The following is a 20,006-nucleotide window of genomic DNA, read 5'->3' as shown; positions in this document are numbered from 1 at the left end:
CTGTGGTTGATGTAAGGCCACGTGGAGGAAGCCATCCCGTCACCCATGACAGCACGGGAGTACAAACAGATGTCTGCCATATTGGTCCAGGGGGAAAGGCGTAAAACATTGGTTCAAATAACGCTAAGATCCTCCTTATACCCGCTGGTCTCTACATGGGGAAAGTTAGCAAACACCCAGGAGGCAGGCAGCCCTGCAGCTCTGAAGTCTGAAACCCCATCCATTCCATCGAAGCAGGGAGGTGCGTTCGAAGCTAGAAGAACCGTTTGTTTTTATCAGGACTTTTCATGGAGTCAGCTCTGGACACTTGGACAAGTCTTTTACTTGACTGTTGAAAAATGCTTTGGTTTCTCTACTGGCCACAAGTTCTGGGAGGTTGACTCGCTTATGCAATTAGAAGTACTCATTCTGTACGAAATATTTTTTATGGAAGGGTCTCATATCTATTGATCTGTGAATGCCACCTCAAAGTTGGCACAGTTCTCTTCCAAGCTCCTTGTCTGCCCTCTTAATTTCTAACTCTTACATTCAGGGCCTCTCTGGGTTTCTATTTTTAGAACTGTACAGCAACAATTCTAAATTGTTAGGATAAATGGGTCCTTGGGAGAGAAGGAGCTGCACAGATCCAAGCTGTTTGAAGGATAATGCTGGAAGTGTGGAGAGCGTGTGAGTGTGAGCTGGAAGGATGGAAAGCGGAGACTAGTTCATCTGGGTCAGAGAGAGATTCCTCTGGTACTATTGGCATCAGTTCTCTTCCTTATTTGATAAGAGAGCCTTTCTGTTTAGCAATGACTCCTTAAAAGATGCAATTTGATACCAAGAGCGAGTTGCAGCTTATTCAGTTAAACGGCCACTCGTGCCCAGAGCTCGCCATCTGTGGGCCCGAACGTTCCTGATTTGGCATAGGCATTCAGCATGGGCTCCTCTCCCTCCCGTGACCTCTGCTTCGGCCGGGGGGGGGGGGAGCCCCAATGCACAGAATCTCATTCCTCCTATTGTAGCCAGACTTAGAGTAGAAACCTTTGAAATCACCTGTGCTGTGCCTGTTAGCATGGACCGAGGTGAAGGAAGAATGAGGCCAGTATCCAAAAACCCACTTAGCAACTTGTGGACGTGACTGGCCAACCTGCTGGCAAGCTTGGCCGCCGTGCAATAGGCCACCCTCAAGGACTGTGGCTCCAAGGGCCTACAGCAGGCCAGTCTGTGCCTCCCTGTGCACAGCCCCATTGGAAGGCAGGAGTGTCTCCTGCCTCGGGAAAACAGAAGAGGTAGGCAACTTTGAGATCACAGCGGTTCCTCCTCTGTCTGTCCCACTGTCCGTCCTTTTGGACATGGGTGTCACTCTTCACCGGGACTCCATTTCTTCTCTCAGGGCTTGAACTCCCCTGAGAGTCTACAGTGCCCCACATGAGGACTGGCCAGTCCAGCCTCAGTGGTGCTGTGCCATGAATTGGATTAACCACTGGAGACTCTAGAGTGGCCTCCCCAAGCTGACTTTCATAGGTAACATTTAGCTTTTCGTATAAGAGTCCCCCCAACTAAGATTCATTCCTGTAGAGTGCAACCCCTTTGGTCAAGACAGTCCCCATTCCCATGAAGAAGCCAAGGGGCAGGCGTTGGGTTTAGCAGCCAGGAAGCTGTGCGTGTCAGAGGGACCTGGGTTTAAGCTCCACTCTGGCTCCTGCTGCCAGCTTCCTGCTATTACAGACCTGCTCAAGAACTTGGGTTGCTGTCACACACATAGCAGATGAGGTTTGAGCTCCTAGCCTTTGGCTTCAGCCTGGCCCAGCCCTGCCTGTTGTGGACATTTGAGGAGTGAACTAGCAAATGGAAGTGCTCTCTGCTTTCTCTATCTCTTGGCCTCTTAAAAATTAAACAAAAAAAAAAAAAAAAAAAAAAAGAAAGAAAGAAAGAAAAGAAATTGGAACTGCTTTCTAAGTGTAAAGACACTGTTTCCGTCATTTCCTGCTTCCACTCTAGCCGGAAGCACTTTGTTCTGGGGTCTAGTGGAAGCCACAGCCTGGCAGCCCCTTAAGCTGCCGTTGCTGGTGTGCTTGGGCACCTTCAGAGCTGGATTTCTCCAGTGTGGAATCCATCCTGTTTCTCAGAGTCCACGTTCAGCGAGCAGGAAGGGCTTGAGACACCAGAACACTGGTCCTGTCCACGCAAACCTTAGAAACACCGCATTTTCCAGAACCATTGTACTCGCTGCAGCACCCTGCCATGGAGGCACAGTTCTGTGTACAGCCAGCTTCTCCCCAGAGGGCGCAACACTCTGCCAGCCCAGTACATCAGACCTGTCACAGCTCCAGTCCATAGCAGAGATTTAGGGTTATCTGAGGTTAACAGGAAATGGAAGAGAGGCTTACAGAGCATGGCCTCCTGGTATTAACTTCTCTGTGGTATCAGTTCTCTTGTTTAATTTAAAACCCAGCTAGGGGACATTCTATCAATAACTCTTAATTCCTGTATCCTGGGGAAAATTCCACTACCTTTGCAGGTAGCTCCTTAGAGGTGTTTCAGATACCTCTCTCTCTTAATTTTTTTTTAGATTAAAATTCAATCATGTTTATAATTATATTATTTTTTCCCCAAAGAAAAAATAACATTTATTTAATGAGTACAAATTTCATAAGTACAACTTTAGGAATATGGTGATTCTTCCCACCAAACCCGCCCTCCCACCCCACCTCCTCCTCCCTCTCCCATTCCCAGTCCCATTCTCCATTAAGAAAAAACAAAAAATACTGTTCCTCTACAGTCAAGTCAAGCACTGTTCAAGTCATTGCTTCTCAAAGTGTCAATTTCACTTATACAGATTTCCTTTTAGGTACTCTATTAGTTATTACATATCAGGAAGAACATATGGTATTTGTCCTTGTGGAACTGGCTTATTTCACTAAGTATGATGTTTTCCAGATTCATCCATTTTGTTGCAAATGACCAGATTTCATTATATTTTTACTGTTGTGTTGTATTCCATAGAGTACATATCCCATAATTCCTTTATTCAGTCTTCAGTTGACAGGCATTTAGGTTGATTTTATGTTTTAGCTGCAGTGAATTGAGTTGCAATAAACATGGGAGTGCACATAACTTTTATGTGTTGATTTCATTTCCCTTGGGTAAAATCAGATACCTCTACAAATTTACACATTTCAAAGTTGGTCCAATTCTTTTCCAAGCTCCTTTTCCTTCCTTTAATTTCTGATTCTTAACATTCAAGGCCTCCAGGTTTTCATGTTCTCAATTATAAAGTATTCTGCCAATGTGCTTGATAACCATGTGTTTCTGCCACCCTGTTTATGAATTGAGAGTGAATTCTCCAAAAATAGTCCCCACATCTTCAAGCAAGAAGCCTAGTGTTTTTAAAGATTTATTTGTTTATTTGAAAGAGGAGACCAACCTTCCGTCTGCTGGCTTACTCCTCAAATGCCTGCAACAGCCAGGACTGGGACATAGGTGGCACAGGGCCCACATACTTGGGCCATCATCTGCTGTTTTCCCAAGTGCATTATCAGGGAGCTGGATCAGAAAGAGAGCGGCCCGGACTCGAACTGACACTCCAACATGGGATGCCATTCTTGCAAGTGGCAGCTTAACCTGCTGCACCACAACACTCACCCCCTCTAGCATTTTAAAGTTGGAGCCCACCAACAAAATTCTTGTACTTATATCCCAAAGGTCCAAAATGTTGGATTTCTAAACACTTGGTATCACCACATATACTCTTATGGGCAACAAAGGTATCTCCTTCCCTCACTTTTCAAGCTACTGTATTAAGACCTGCCTCTAATTGTTTCAGTTACTGGTCCCCAGCTATTTTCTTGCAAGGTCATCATAATTTTATAAACCTGAATCCTAAACCAGTGAGCCATAGCCCTGTTTGTTGGATCTGTTTCTCCCATAGTCCATGCCATGATGATAGGTTCAACACCTTTTTTCGCTTGTACTGATGATGTTTCCCAAGTTTCTAGGTGTAAATGCAAGCAATGGAGTGGGGCTGATTGTCTGCACACCCCTTCCTGAAGTCTTTTCTGCTGACTTGAGTTTTTTCCCAGTGCCTGGGAGAAACCTGATTCCTGGAGTCAAATATTCCAGGAGCTGGCTTTATTAGTTCCTAATTTACTGTTATTTATTATACAGAAGATGATTTGGCCATATAAGAAGGGTTTCTGTTCTGTAATTGTTCATTGGTGGATTTTACTTACTGCCTCATGGTTGATCTTACACTTGGGGCCTTGAAATAAGAGATCTTCAGAAAGTTCATACAAAATGTCTCTCTCTATATATATGAAAGGCAGAGTTACAGAGTGGTGGAGGCAGAGAGAGAGAGAGAGAGAGAGAGAGAGGGAGGGAGAGAGGTTTTCCATCTGCTGGTTCTCTCCCCAGTTGGCCACAAACAGCCAGAGCTGTGCTGATCTGAAACCAGAATCCAGGAGCTTCTTCCAAGTCTCCCACGTGGGTGCAGGGGCCCAAGGACTTGGGCCATCTTCTACTGCTTTCCCAGGCCATAGCAGAGAGCAGGATAGGAAGTGGAGCAGCCGGGACTCGAATCTGCGCCCATATGGGATGCCAGCACTGCAGGTGGTGGCTTTACTCACTATACCACAGCACTGGCCTCACAAAATATATATTATAAAAACATATGCCTGGATTTAAATTTTTTTTTGCATCAAAATAAACATCCTGTTTTTCCCCACAAACTTTTTGAAGATGGTACCATCATATACCATCAGGTAGTTAACAGTTGTTGGTTCTTGCTGAGTAGCAGGATAAATAAAACACCCTAGAATATTTTTCAGTTTTACTTATTATTTCTTTGAGACAGAGCTGCCATCCACTGACCCATTCCCTGAATGTTTTCAATAGCTGGGGCTGGGCCAGGGTGAAACCAGGGACTGGGAACTCAATCCAGGCCTCCCCTGTGGGTGGCAGGGACCCAGCCACTTGAGCTTTCACTTGCTGCCTCCTAAGGAGCACATTAGCAGGAAACTGGAATCGGGGACGGAGCTGGGACTGGAACCCAGGCTCTCTGATATGGGATGCATACATCCCAACCAGCGTCTTAACCACTATACCAAATGCACACCTCTCTCAGGTATTTTTATATGGTGAGGTATAACTCTCTCCCATCACCATAAGTAATCACCAGTCTGCAACCCTGAATGATGTAGATGTTCCAGTCCTGCAGCAATGTTTCCATTTACCTACTGGCACCATAGAGCCAGTACTGTACCATAGAGCAGAAGCCTTGCTTTCTTCTTGTAGTACCTGACCGAGCACAGATGCAACCATTCTTGTAGCTTGAGATTGCAGAAAGAGCTTATACAGGGGAGCTTCAAAAATTAATGGAAAATTGGCATTTTAATTCCATTTTTCCATGAACATTTTGAAGGCTTCTCATATGTGTGTGGCACACCCACCTAGCTGGGGGGCTGCACCAGGTGTTGTCATGCCTCCTTGGAGTTGTCGGTGGGGCCTCATTTTCCGTACCACACTCCTGCTGGCATCCTTGCTTCTCAAGGCGTAATTGCAGAGGGGCAGTCTCCAAGCCAGGAGACTTTGTTCAGCACAATTTAGTTCTTGACTCCACACATTCCTTTCTGATCTCTTAGCTCCATTAGTTAGGTTGGGCCAATTGGAGCCCCCAGAAACTCTTGTGCCCTTTCCCCCTAGGGCTCAGAGTAGCACAAGCCTAGGTGTCCCATTTCAAGCCTCCCCTCCTGTCCTGGCTCTGTTGGGTCTTTCTGGGCAGGAGAGGCCAAACCAGCTGCTTAAGAGGGAAGAGTCCTTTAATTCTTTCTAATTCTGCCAGCCCTCTCAGGTTGGTGATGGCTGCATTGTGCTCCCTCGAGGACTCTGGATATGAAATCTAATGAGTTGTCCAGCTGTTTCAGGTAATGCCCGAAACCTGTTGTGCATATATATTCACAGGGAGTGGGAATTTTCCACTTTGTTTTTGAAGAATAAGAATGCTTTGTGGTCTCCAGTTGGACATATGTTTTAGTTTCTATCCTATGTGCATGAATGTGTCTGAGATCACTGATAGGTGATCTTTTTGTGGATCATTTTGTACTGGAGTAGTTGCTGTCTTTTTTTTTCCAGGTGGTAGAAGTATAGACAGCAGGTGATAGTTGCAATAGTTATGTGGAAGCAGCGGCAGTCTTCATTTTGGCCCCTCTAAGGTATTCCTTGTCCTTTCTAAGTGGGCTAAAGCCAACAAAATATCCAAGAACCACAGGCTTAGACTTAGACGATGGCCCCAACAAAATATCCAAGAACCACAGGCTTAGACTTAGAGGATGGCCCCAACAAAATATCCAAGAACCACAGGCTTAGACTTAGAGGATGGCCAACATTTATCCTTGTGTACTTTGAGATTCCTGGGGCTCTGTTATTGTTTCAACTTGGGAGCAAGCCAGGGTGCCTTTCTTCATAAGTGAATGCATGGTTTTGAAGTTCTTAGCACTCCTACTTTTTTTTTTTTTTTAAGATTTATTTATTTATTTGAGAGGCGGAGTTACAGAGAGAGAGGGAAAGACACAGAAAGGTCTTCTGTCTGCTGGTTCACTCCCCAAATGACCACAATGGCTGGAGCTGGGCCGAACCGAAGCTGGGAGCTGGAAGCCGGGAGCTTCTTCTGGGTCTCCCATGTGAGTGCAGGGGCCCAAGCACTTGGCCATCTTCCATTGCTTTCCCTGGCCATAGCAGAGAGCTGGATCAGAAGTGGAGCAGCCGGGACTGGTGCCCATAGGGGATGCTGACACCATAGGCAGAGGCTTCACCTACTATACCACAGCGCCGGCCCCAGGACTTCTACTTTTGATATGTCAGTCAATCATATGATAAAGGATTTTTCCCCCAAGTATCTCAAGAGAAATGGGATAGAGTCTCTGTCTTACTGATTTATTTTAGAAACATTTTGCTATATATATATATATAGATGCTTCTTCTAATATGGCATTTCACCCCCGGGGTAGGAAAGTGTGCATCTCCAAAGATTAAGGATGTTCCCCACGTTGCATAAGAAAATTAACTTTTCTTCAGTAACACTCAAAATTCCCCAATTGTCCTCAGATGGGTTTTGTTGTTTTTGATCTAGGATTTAGGTAAGAATCACATATTGCATTTATTCTTTACACCTTATTTATCTTCTTTAACCTACCGTTTCCCACTCTTTTAATTTTAAATTCCCTTTAATGTTGACTTTTTTTTTTTTTTTAAGAATCCTGCTAGTTATTTTGTAGTTGTTGAGTTTTTTAGGGTACATTTTTGAAGAATACATAGAAATGCTGATTTCCGGCCTGGAAATCTGTGTTACTGATTTTCTCAAAACCTTCTCACGTCCATGTAATTATGTTGACCTTAATATATTGGTAAAAGAAAAGAGAGTCAGGTGGAGATAATGAGGTCAGACAGTTTATTCATGTTTGAGGGGAGGGCTTTTGGGGAACTCATTAAACATTTTTAGCACCACTTGCTCAATAGTTGATTTTGCTATTTCTGTATAATATTTTTCATTGTATTGAATTTGAGAATTTAGGTTTACAAAGCTTAGCTGCATCTGATACTGAAGACAATGACACATTCTCCCCGGTCTACTACAATTTGCATCTAGAAATTGTGATAACAATTTGAATAATCTGATAACATTTCCAGTTGTTATTTCTGGAAAGTGTAGCCAGGCATGCTCAATATTAACCATTCAGACTAGTTTGGGTGTGCCTCTTGCTTGGTTTGGAAGTCAGCATCTCCTTTTCCAGATGTTCTTTTCAAGTGCCAGGACCTATCCACTCACCTTATCTTCTTGTGAACCTCCTTGGTTCCTAGAACGGGGTGTTATCCACCGTCATTATCATTCACTATTGCCGTTAGAGCAATTATAAAGAATAGGGAGATATTAATAATACATGCATATTTTGTATCTGAAATGAATTTCTGATTCACTCAGTCACAGAATAGTTCTGATGGCTTCTGCTATTGTGGTAGGACTTTAAAAAAAAAAACTAAGCGTCATGCTGTCTACTTCTTTTTCCTACTAATTAACTATGTTTGAGCTTTGTCCCAAAGTTCATCAAAAAAGACCAGAACTAAGGAGAGGCAGCAGTTGGACTTGTGGCTTTGTTTGGCTGTTTAAACCACAGACACCATGGTACACTCCTCTTAGTGCACAGGTAGTACACACTTGGTCCACTCTGTGTACGCTTGGCTCCCTCTGGTCTTTGCCACTGGGGTGCTTGGACAAGGTAAAGTGAAGTCAAGCGAGAAGCCACACCTGCTGTTCCCTGGAGTGGGTCCTGCGGTCGGGTTTTGCCGGTGCCCTGTCGATAGTCACATGTCCGTCTACCTGACCGTCTTTCTGTGCCTTCTTCCTCATGGCCCACTCTCTGCCCCAGCCAAAGAATAGGATGGGCAAGATGCCTTCCCCCACCCCACACACCCTCCCCACAATTCTGGAACTAAATGGTGCACATTCTTCTTCTAGAGGGAAATGGGGTGGGATGATGCAGCCTAAGAGAGGGCCAGTGACCCAAAGCCGGTCGCCAAGACAGTAAGTTTAGGAGTAAACCCCTCACTGTGGGATTACGGCCCTGGAATCCAGGGTATCTGGCTGTGACTGTGTGCATTCCACATCCCGATTGTGGAGATGTAGGCTGGCCACCTGAGACCCAGCCTCAGCGACATGCCATGCGGAAGCAGGTGTGCGTTGTGGGCAAGGCACGTTCTGCTGCAGGGCACGACTTCTCTTGTCAAGTAAGAGGATCCTGACTGTTTGACTGTGACCAAATAAGGTCCTCTCCCGAGGTCAGGCGTGCACAGCTGATGCGGGAAAGATGAGTGTGCCCCAGATGAAGGTGATGAAACTGAAGAAGAGAGGAGGAAAACCCCAGTGCAGACCCTGAACCCTGACAACTGGTGGGAGGCAGGCAGGGCCTTCGAGGGGGGGATGGCCGTGGCCCTCCTCCTGCTCTGCTTTCCTTGCAGCTGATGGGCCACTTTAACTCCCGTGGCTTCATGAATGTTTTTCCGTGTTCACAACAAAGCCTATGGCAAACTGAAACTTTGATGATTATGAAACTCTAAAGGAAAACCTTCTTAAACAAGGTGGTTTTTGTCTTTAAAACAAATTCCTTTTAAATGGAGCTGTCACTCATCATAACATTCAACAAAAGTGTTTTCCTTTGTTTTGATCCTTGGTGCTGTAACAGTGGAGTTCACCGCCAGCGCTGGCGTGGGGTAGCTGCCTTGGACAGAGTCCACAGGCCTGTGCTTGTGGGCAGGAAACAGATTTTGTCAGCAGAGGGAATTATTATTTCTTGTGAATGGACCAGTTTGTCTTTTTTTTTTTTTTTTTTTTTCTATTTTAAAACAATTGGGTTATTTCGTTGGGAGGCTGTTTCTATACCATCACAGAAGAAACATTTTCCTAAAATTTGTGAAATCTTAGTGCTAATGATGCTATATGACCAGGACAAGCTGCTTCTTAAAAAAAAAAAAAAAAGTAGAAATTTGGTTGAACTAACATCTAGAAACCGGCCGGCGCCGTGGCTTAACAGGCTAATCCTCCACCTTGCGGCGCCGGCACACCGGGTTCTAGTCCCGGTCGGGGCGCTGGATTCTATCCTGGTTGCCCCTCTTCCAGGCCAGCTCTCTGCTATGGCCAGGGAAAGCAGTGGAGGATGGCCCAAGTCCTTGGGCCCTGCACCCGCATGGGAGACCAGGAGAAAGAAGTACCTGGCTCCTGGCTTCGGATCGGCGAGATGCGCCGGCCGCAGCGGCCATTGGAGGGTGAACCAACGGCAAAAAGGAAGACCTTTCTCTCTGTCTCTCTCTCTCACTATCCACTCTGCCTGTCAAAAAAAAAAAAAAAGAAAGAAACCATAAGGGTACAGCCACTTGATGAATTTCACAAATGGTTTAAGAGTTTAGATCAGGAGACAGAACTTGCTAGAATACAGAATATACTTTTTGCCCCCTTAACAGACTCTGCCCCCTCCAGGGTAGCCTCCATCCACTTTGAATGCTAAAGGTTTGCTTTGTCCCCCTGTGAACTCTGCTGGGGATTCCCACAGTATGCGCCATCCATGTCCAGCCTCTTTTGCTCAGCATTTCCCTAAGATTCACCCATGTCACACGCCAGTCGTAATTTCTTCACTTCCATTTCTGTGTAGTGCTAAAGTTTGTCAGCAGTTATTTGGAACCTAAAGATACATTTGGGAAGAATAGATGTCTTTACAACATCAGACCTTCTAATCCTTAACAGGATAAATCCTTCCATTTATTGAGAATTCCTTAATTTCCCTGTGTTTTGTAGTTTTCAGTGTAGGCATTGTGCATGTCCTTTATTAGATGTATTCCCATGTAGGTTTTGTTTTGTTTTTTAAGATTTATCTATTTATTTGAAAGGCAGAGAGACAGAGGCAGAGAGAGAGAGGTCTTCCATCCACTGGTTCACTTCCAGATGGCTGCAATGGCTGGAGCTGCACCAGTCCGAAGCCAGGAGCCAGGAGCTTCTTCCAGGTCTCCGATGTGGGTGCAGGGGCCCCAGGATTTAGGCCATCTTCTACTGCTTCCCCAGGCCATGGCAGAGAGCTAGATGGGAAGTGGAGCAGCCGGGACTTGAATCAGCGCTCATATGGGATGCTGGCACTGCAAGTGGCAGCTTTACCTGCTATTCCATAGCACCGGCCCCTCCCATGTGTTTTATCTTTCTGTTGCTATTGTTAATGTATTTTTTAATTTCATATTATTTTAGTTACCATATATATAGAAGTAGTTCTTATATGTTGACCTTGTACCCAGTGACATTGCCATTGACATTGTTGATGGTTACACCTTGTGAACACTTTTGTATATTCTGTGTACCCAGCTGGGCCATCTGTGAAATATTTCTTCCTTTCTATTCCTTTGGAATTATGTTTCTTTTTCTTGCCTTATTGCTTTGGCTAGGACTGGGACTAGTTTTTAATCTGTGTGTCAGAAAAAGAATCTTCCAAGCAGTTTCCCCATCTAGTAAGAAAATCAACTGTGAAGTTAAGTTGGTTGACTCGTAACCATTGTATCTAAGTTTAAAATGGTGTTATAGGGTCTACAAAGCCATATATTGTGCCGATTCGGGCTCAGTGAAATCCTATCAGCCAGCCACCCTTGTCTTTGCTACTCCCGACAAGCAGGCTCTTGTACATTTTTGCATGAATCCTTAGTATTCTTGTAGTCCAGTAGGGATGCAGACGGCTCACTCAGCCTGTGCTTGCCTGGGAGAGGGCACTGAGAGGGAGTCATCCAGAAGCAGTTTCAGGTTGGGGAGGGCCAGTGTCCATGGCAACAGTGTGTGGAGTCTGACTGATCAGTAACTGGCCACAGTGCACCCAGTCGTCTGGATGAGCTGAGGATTTTGATCAGCTGGAGTAGAGAGGGGAGGAGACTTCTGGTGGAACACTAGGGCAGGAGGAAAGGATTGCAGAGTGAAGACCGATGGAGTCAGAGCTGTTGGCAGCCAGTGAGGGTGAGGATGGAGTCTGGGCATTTGGGGGTCCTAACCATAGAGTAAGGCATGCATGCTTGAGTGGTTTTCTAATTGACTTTGCAAAGGTTGAATGAAATAAAGTATGGAAGAGCAGTAGACCCAGGGGCCGGTGCTGTGGTGTATGGCCTATAGTGCTCATATCCCATATGGGCACTGGTTCAATTCCTGGCTGCTCCTCTTCCAATTCCGCTCTCTGCTGATGGCCTGGGAAAGCAGTAGAAGATGGCCCAAGTGCTTGGGTCCCTGTACCCATATGGGAGACCCTGAAGAAGCTCTTGGCTCCTGACTTCAGATCGGCTCAGCTCCCACCATTGTGGCCATTTGGGGAGTGAATCAGTGATGGAAGACCTATCTCTTTGTCTCTCCCTCTCTGTCTAATTGTACCTCTCAAATAAATAAATTTTTAAAAATTTAAAAAAAAAAAAAGAGCAATTGGCAGAAAAATAATGCTGAGGGGTCTGCCCAGCTGCCTGGTTCTTAGTCTCCCTGGTTCTTTTCCAGAAGTATTAGTTCTTGTCCATTTTCCCTTTGTTCCAGAGCACTTTCTCCCAACCAGGTGTACTGTGTTATTTTTGTAGTTTCAGTTGAAAGACAGACTTAGGTCCTCTATTTTTAATGTATGAAGTGGGTGAGTGGAATGTGTCCCATTTCTGTCCATGCAGTAGCCGATTATTAAATTTACATTGGGGAGCCCTAAGATCCTGAGTGATTCCTTTACCTCCTTTGGGTCTCAGGGCCCTTAACTGTCTCAGACCCTGTAACTGTAAGGGTTGAGTTACGTGTACAGAGGTCCTAATGCATCCATGAGAAGATGGGCACAGTCACATCCCTCAGACATTGTGCATGCCAGGGGGAAAGGGCCATGTCTCTTCTGCTATGTGCCATGTCTCCAGCACCTTCAGACTGCTTGGCCCGTAGAAGTGAATGAAGGGACCCAGAGAGGGAGAGAGAAAGAAGAAACCTGTATGACAGTAAAGAAGGTGGTGCCTGTTCATCAGGAATTATTATCAGGCCACCCTTGACTTTGTGGGCCCATCTTTTAGAACTCTGACCTTGAACTCAGCTGCTAATTAAAGATGTTTATCAAGGGCCAGCGCTGTGACCTAGCAGGTAAAGCCACCACCTGCAGTGCCAGCATCCCATATGGGCACCCATTCAAGTCTTGGCTGCTTCTGATCTAACTGTACGGTGGCCTGGGAAAGTAGTGGAAGATGGCCCAAGTGCTTGGGCCCCTGCACCCATGTGAGAGACCCAGAAGAAGCTCCTGGCTCCTGGTTTCAGATCAGTGCAGCTCCAGTCATTGTGGCCATCTGGGGAGTGAACCAGCATCTGGAAGACCTCTCTCTTTCTCTGCCTCTGCCTCTCTGTAACTCTGCCTTTCAAATAAATAATAAACCTTAAAAAAAAAAGATGTTTATCAGCTCAAATAGTGAACTACTCTAGCATTTCTTTTTCAGTTTCCCCAAGAGTTTGTAATCCTTTTTCAAATCCAATTCTCATCCATCTTTTGTAGTCTGAGGTCTCCAGCATCCTTGAGTCAGGCGGCTATGCAAAGGTAAATCCTCTGTCTTTGAAAGATTACACATCATAGCACCATCTGCAAGGTGCTGTGCATTTTCCCTGCTTTCTCAAGATGGCATCACATACCTCATTTCATAAATGAGGAAACAGACCAAAAGCTTTAAATACACCCCTCTCCCTGAGCCAGGCCCCTGGCAGGCCCTCTCACCTCCTCTAGTCCGGCAGCCTTTGGGGAGTGCAGCTCAGCTCCCTCCTCAGCACTCGCAGGGGCCCCTCATCAGTGTCGATGATGAAACTTCTTGGCCGTGTTCCATTCTCTTCTCTCGTTCTGATGGTTGATTCTTGGGGAAAAAATGTTTTATGACTAATGTTGTACTTGACCTTGTACCAGAGTAGGTGTGACCCCTGCCTTCCAGGTTAAGAACCAGCAGGAAAGATGATCCATTCAATCACTCATCAAATAGTCCTCGAACTTCTCTTATAAAACAGTTTGGAAGAAGGAGATGCCATGTAATTATTTTTTTATTTTTTATTTCATAAATGTGAATTTACAAAGTGCAACTTTTGTATTGTTGTGGCTTCCTCCCGCCTCCCTCCCATGGCCCTCCCCTCTCCCATCCCGCCCTTTATCGAGTTTCATTTTCAATTACCTTCATATACTGAAGATCAACTTAGTATATACTAAGCAAGGATTTCAACAGGCTACACTCACACAACTGCACAAGGTATAGGGTATTGTTCGACTAGTAGTGTTTTTAAGTTTCATAGTAAAACACATTAAGCACAGAGATCCTACGTGGGGAGCATGTACCCAGTGACTCCCGTTGTTGATTTAACAATTGGCACTCTTATTTATGACGTCAGCAATCACCTGAGACTCTTGCTCTGAGCTGTCTAGGCTATAGAAGTCCCTTGAGTTCACTGACTCTGAACTTGTTTAGTCAAGGCCGTGTCACAGTGGAGGTTCCTTCCTCCCTTCAGAGAAAGGTGCCTCTCTCCTTGATGGCCTGTTCCTTCTGCTGGGGTCCTGCTCACCATGGTCTTTCATTTAGATTGTTTTTTCCCATCGTGTCATGGTTTTCCATGCCTGTGAGACTCCCATGGACCTTTTGGAGATGCTACATAATTTTAATCCAGAGTGGTGTGGTGTACGCTAAAAGCACTGTCTAGGTTTGAAGAAGTCAAGACGGGAGAATTCTCTGGCCCTTGAGGTTGTCTTTTAAATGGATGTTTGCTGTTCCTGAGCCCATTAGGAAACCTCTATTTCTAAGCAACTTTCGTTTACCCACCGGTGTTAGTCTTGTCAGTAGACCTGGTAACTTATAATAATGCAGTATCCTGAAAATGTCAAGACATTTTTAAAACCTGAAATGAGAAAATTGAATCCTACCGTAATTGTTTACTTTCCTAACTTAGGCAAAGCAGTGATTGTGAAAGACAGCCATGAAAGAAAAGTAGACTCTTCCAAGACATGTACCTTTTTTTAAATTGGGTTCTTGTTGACTTTCCTTGTTATTTTGCCAAAAATTTATGTGGTAGCCAATTGGGGAGAGGCTGGGCAGTGTCCAGAGGCCACTGTGGGAATGTCCAGGAATGGTTTTAGGTGACCTTCTTATTTACCAACAATATTCAAACAACAACAAGCTTAGCTGTTTTTCATGTCTGAATGTCTAAAAACATTTGGTAACAACTGAGTGTTGGCTGCCATGATGTCACCATCAAAAAATCATGAGAGAGACTCTTAATGACTTCTAAATATAGTCTGCCAGTTCACAACTTACTCCATGTCTTTAGGAAAAACAGTTGGCATTATATAAGAAAGGAATTATGAAAACCTGTCCTTCCCAGTAAGTCGCTGGCAGGGCTCTGTGGCGACATTGCTTTAGAACCTTGTCATCTGTGATAGCATCATCTGTCTCACGTGCTCTCGCCGGAGCCCAAGATCTGGGGTTGGAGGAGGCACCTGCAAAACCAGTTGGCGGGAAGATTGTTTAGTTTTATCAGACAGAAAGGTTCTCCCTGGTGTAGTCGCTAAGAATTAACCAAACTTCTGGAAGTGTTTTAGGAGTAGACAGTGAGTCCAACAGAAAATTCTAGCAGGTCACCAGGGCACTGACTAAGGTTAGCTATATAATGAGACCTTTGGTACAGCTCAGAAGCCGCACGTGGCTCTTTCCCCACCCTCCAAGGTAGCTGGGCGAGGAGCAGCCACCCCAACTCCCAGCTAGAAGAAGGCAGCCATCATCATGCGATGCCTTCGCTAGTTTGTCCTCCTTTGGATAAGATGGCCTCTCTGGAACAGTTTAACTCCTAGGTAAGACTTCTGCCGTGTGTGGCTTAGCCTTGCCTGGGAGGTCGGTCGGTCCAGTCCATTGTTTAACTCCTTTGCTTTTTGTGACTTATGTGATTTTTGTTGTTGTTGTTCCCTTAAAGGTGAGTATTTCTTTTTTTTTTTTTTTTGAAAGCTTTTATTTAATAAATATAAATTTAATAGGTACAGCTTTTGGAATATAGCAGTTCTTCCCCCTGTACCTGCCCTCCCACCCCCACTTCTGTCCCACCTCCTACTCCCTCTCCCATCTTATTCTTCATTAAGATTCATTTTTAATTATCTTTATATAGAGAAGATCAACTCTATACTAAGTAAAGATTTCAATGGTTTGCACCCACACAGACACACAAAGTACTGTTTGAAGACAAGTTTTACCATTGATTCTCATAGCACAACTCATTAAGGACAGAGGTCCTACATGGGGAGCAAGTACACAGTGACTCCTGTTGTTGATTTAACAATTGACACTTATTTATGACGTCAGTAATCACCCGAGGCTCTTGTCATGTGCTGCTACAGCTATGGAAGCCTTTTGAGTCCACAAACTCCAAGAGTATTTAGACAGGGCCATAATCAAAGTGGAAGTTATCAAAGTTGAGTATTTCTTAGTCTAAGATATTATTTAGAGTTACATGAGGAAGGGCCCTTTAAAAATCATGTATTCAACTTGTAAATATGCCTCTGCATAAGGAATGTATTTGCCACAGCAATTTTGAGCCTTCGATAAGCTCATATGTAATGTCTGCCGACACATTTTTGGTGGTTTGGTCCTTTCTGGAAACAATTCTTCATGTGTGCTACGCTTGGTACTGTACCACCCCCTGGGCCTCTCCTGCCCACCCCTCCATACCTACTGGGGGTTGGGGCCGCAGGTTAAAGGTTTTCAGAGTCCCTGGAAAGCGAGATCCACGACCAGAGAAATTTGAGGGGGAGAAGATCTGGCTGACTAACAGTGATTTCTAAGCACTTTTAATTGGCTTCACATGGAGGGTTGTGTGTTTTAAGTATTTTGCTTTCTCTGGCTTGCGACTTGATGCGATTTCCAAGAGCCAGCAGCCGGTTGCAAGGTGTGCGGCAGGAAGTGCTGTGCTCCCTGTTAACCGGCTGTCCTGTCTGTCCCCCTCGTCCCTCTTCTGATTTCAGTGGTGCTTCATGCCCCTCCTCCAACCAAGATCAAGCGGGAGCTGCACAGCCCCTCCTCTGAGCTGTCATCCTGTAGTCACGAGCAGGCTCTTGGTGCTAACTATGGAGAAAAGTGCCTCTACAACTATTGGTAAGTGGAGTCCCCGATGGGCTGCGGACGGACACAGGCCTCCGGGTGAGCCATCCAGGGGCGAGCTCACAGGCCCCCTTCCCCTAGTCCCCAGGCCCAGCCCAGGCCTTCGTGCCGCACATGAAATGCAGAACTCTTAGTGTGGAGTTAAGTTCAAGCGAGTACTGGGCCCTCCTAGGGAGAGAGCCTCCAGTCCTGGGATGTTTGAGCTGAGGCTTTGTGGCAGGTAATAACATACCTCTTCGTGTCTATCATATGTTAATGTGAACTTTAAGCACCCAAGAAGTAATCTTCCAATCAAAATAGGTCCAAGTCTCCATCCCGGTGCCCTTTACCTAAGGAGCTCCAGGCCCCGGGAATGAAGCTTTAATTTTGAATCACTCTTTGCTCTGGAAGACAAACAGGTCTGCCTGAAAGGGGGAGGAGGAGAGTTGTTAACTCCAGTGAGGTTGTGTCAGAAATTCACCTTGGGCAGAGCTGCTGACTAATTCCTGGGAACCCTGGAATGCTCGGGAGAGGGGACCAGAGGAGGCCCCGGGGGAGGCGCTGGCTGCTCCCCGCACCCATCCGCCCCTACATGCACGACATGGAGGATTCTCTTAGAAGGAGGGAAAAAAGGAAACCGGAAGCAGAGGCTAAAATTATCTTTGAGAAAAATCACTAGAAGTGTTAAACAAGTCCCTGTGACGCAGTGTGTTTGTCACTTTTCAGAGGTACAAATATTCCCTCGGGGCTGCTGGCAATTTAACTATGTTAATGCCGTCATTTCCTGGCAACAATGGCTTGCAGACCAGCCATGCACAGGGCCTGGTAACCAGGCCAGTGGCTCACTGGTTCCTTCTCTCTTTCTCTTTACAGTGCCTATGATAGGAAGCCTCCCTCCGGGTTCAAGCCATTAACCCCTCCCGCCACTCCCCTGTCGCCCACACATCAGAATTCCCTGTTTCCCCCGCCTCAGGCTGCTTTGCCCGCCTCAGCGCATGCCCCCACAGCTGGCCCAGTGCAAGGCGTGGGCCCCGCGCCCACCCCCCATACACTTCCAGAGCCTGGACCACAGCAGCAAACGTTTGCCGTTCCCCGGCCGCCACATCAGCCCCTGCAGATGCCAAAGATGATGCCAGAAAACCAGTATCCATCAGAACAGAGGTGGGTGTGGCTCTGGGATGCCTCTGCTGGGGCGAGGGGAAGCGGTTAGCCGTGGTTAGCAGGCTGACCCAGGCATCCTGGAGGTCAGACTAACAGCGATAGGAACCTGACACCTGTGTACACTCCGCCCCGCTCCGGAGGTGCTCCGGCCCGGTTAGAAACATGATGTTATCATCTCTGTGGAGCTGGTACCGCAGAGAGAATGAGTACTGTCCCCCGCTTCTGAGCGAGGGGCAGTGACGTGCCTAGAAACGCCCTCACCAAGGGCAGGTGCCTAGCTCCCGGCAGACACTGCCTGGGAGAAGTGAACTTTGGCTTATGCTGCCCGTAATTACTTTATTACCATTTTACTTCCACCTTCAGGGACACTGATGAGTTTCAGGAGGTATTTATTGTCACTCCTCTGATTGTAACATATCTCAACAAGGAAAAATAGCTAAGTTTCTTATTTATACTTATCTACTTTTTAAAAAAATACTTATTTATTTATTGGAAAGTCAGAGTTACAGAGAGAGAGAGAGAGGTCTTCCATCTGCTGGTTCACTCCCTAGTTGGCCGCAACTGCCAGAGCTGCACTAATCGAAGCCAGGAGCCAGGAGCTTCTTCCAGGTCTCCCATGCGGGTGCAGGGACCCAAGAACTTGGGCCATCTGCTTTTCCAGGCCATAGCAGAGGGCTGGATCTGAAGTGGAGCAGCCAAAGACTCAAGCCAGCACCCACATGGGATGCCAGCACTTCTGATGGTGGCTTTACCTGCTACACCACAGCGCCAGCCCCAATTATCTACTGTTGACAGAGCAATTTTCTGGTAGCACTCCAGGTAGTTTTGCATTCCTGGTGAGGAAATTGAAGCATCAGGGATCATTTGTCCAAAGTCATTCATTAATATTTAAAAAAAAAAAAAAAAGGATGTAAAGCGAACCTGGTTTTGCACAGAACAAACTTGACTATTTACTTTACAGCCTTCAAGATCCATTATCTGTGGTGTTCTAGAATTTTGGGTGCTTGTGGCCTTCCTTTTTGTAGGCTGTTCTGGGGGACCTGTCTTTTTCTTTCCATTCTCTCTGGAATGAGGAGATGGCCTTGGGCCCGTGGCTGTCAGTGATGTTAGCAGGAACTGCAGCCTCCTGACCGCTGTCTCTCCCGCTCTGCACGGGTCGATGTGGAGAGCAAGGGGGCAGCAAAAGGGAGAACGCATGAGAATCCCTTTCCCCAGGCCTGGTCTGACCCGCGTGCCTCCCAGTCTACTTGGAGGTTACTTTCTTCACTCCAGATGAAATGCTGGCACGAGGGGGAGCACCTTTGTCTAGGGATCCCCCGGGTCCCCGTGCTCTGAAAGTCACCAGGAAGAACTGCCTGATAGGATGGCTGCGGTCCAGAGCTGAGCGCTGGTTGGGGGGCCGGCCCCGGAGGAGGCCCCTGGTACAACGGGGAGCTCAGCTGGGAGAGGCAGCTGCGGCTGAGCTTTGGGCGACGGTCACCTTGTATTTAACAACCTCGTACTTCTTCCAGAGGATTTGGAAATTCAGATTTTTATAAGAGAAGTACAGATTGTTTTTAAAATGACAACTAATGCTAATTAAAAACAACAATGCTTTGCAGACTAAACAACCTCTATGGCAGAATCACCCTGCAGGCCTGCCAAGTGCTGAACTCTGGCCTAGATGCCGCTTTCCCGTCAGTGGCGTTTTGGCGTCCTGTTGTTTACAGCAGCATGTTGCTGATTTTCCGCAGAGGTTCTGGACGGACAGAGAGGGTGGGGTGTATAGCCACAATTTGAAAGACTTCGGGAACTCAGTTACGCCGTACGAAAAGGAAATGTTCTTTATTTCAGGTCTCTTACTAATATTTCCCCCTTGGTCCATGCGTATACTCCAGGGGCCTGTGTCTCACTCTATGTTCCCGGTGAACTGAGTTGGGGGCGAAAGAGCTGTCTGCATGGTTGCCAGACAGGGTGGCCTTGGTCTCAGCTTTCCCCAGGCTCCCCATGTCCTGTGGGGGGGGGGGGGGGGCGGTTTCTGAGTATCTGCCTCCATGTGTCCAGAGAGAGAGGAGCTACTTCTTGTTCAGGCTCATTCCTCCCTGAGGCCTGTCTGTCTCAGACTTCCGGCCTCTTTTCTGCCCTTAGGGACGATGGGCCTTAAGAAACAAGACCTCACACAAACTGGGGGTGAGGCAGAGATCCTAGAGAGAATTGGGGTATAG

The 20,006-nt window shown here is 46.4% G+C and overlaps 1 protein-coding gene across 3 annotated transcripts in view; it reads left to right on the top strand.

Annotated features, from left to right (window-relative positions):
* ETV5 (ETS variant transcription factor 5) overlaps positions 1-20,006 on the top strand; it is a 67,187-nt gene that overhangs the window by 15,848 nt on the left and 31,333 nt on the right. For all 3 annotated transcript variants that reach the window (XM_062211059.1, XM_062211052.1, XM_062211069.1), the window contains exons 6-7: positions 16,527-16,656; positions 17,515-17,802. In XM_062211059.1, the coding sequence (XP_062067043.1) occupies positions 16,527-16,656; positions 17,515-17,802 (418 nt within the window). The remainder of the gene's footprint in view (positions 1-16,526; positions 16,657-17,514; positions 17,803-20,006) is intronic.

The sequence above is a fragment of the Lepus europaeus genome, chromosome 2, assembly GCF_033115175.1.
Source record: "Lepus europaeus isolate LE1 chromosome 2, mLepTim1.pri, whole genome shotgun sequence".
Lineage (NCBI taxonomy): Eukaryota > Metazoa > Chordata > Mammalia > Lagomorpha > Leporidae > Lepus > Lepus europaeus.
This window is presented reverse-complemented; position numbering and strand designations above follow the sequence as displayed.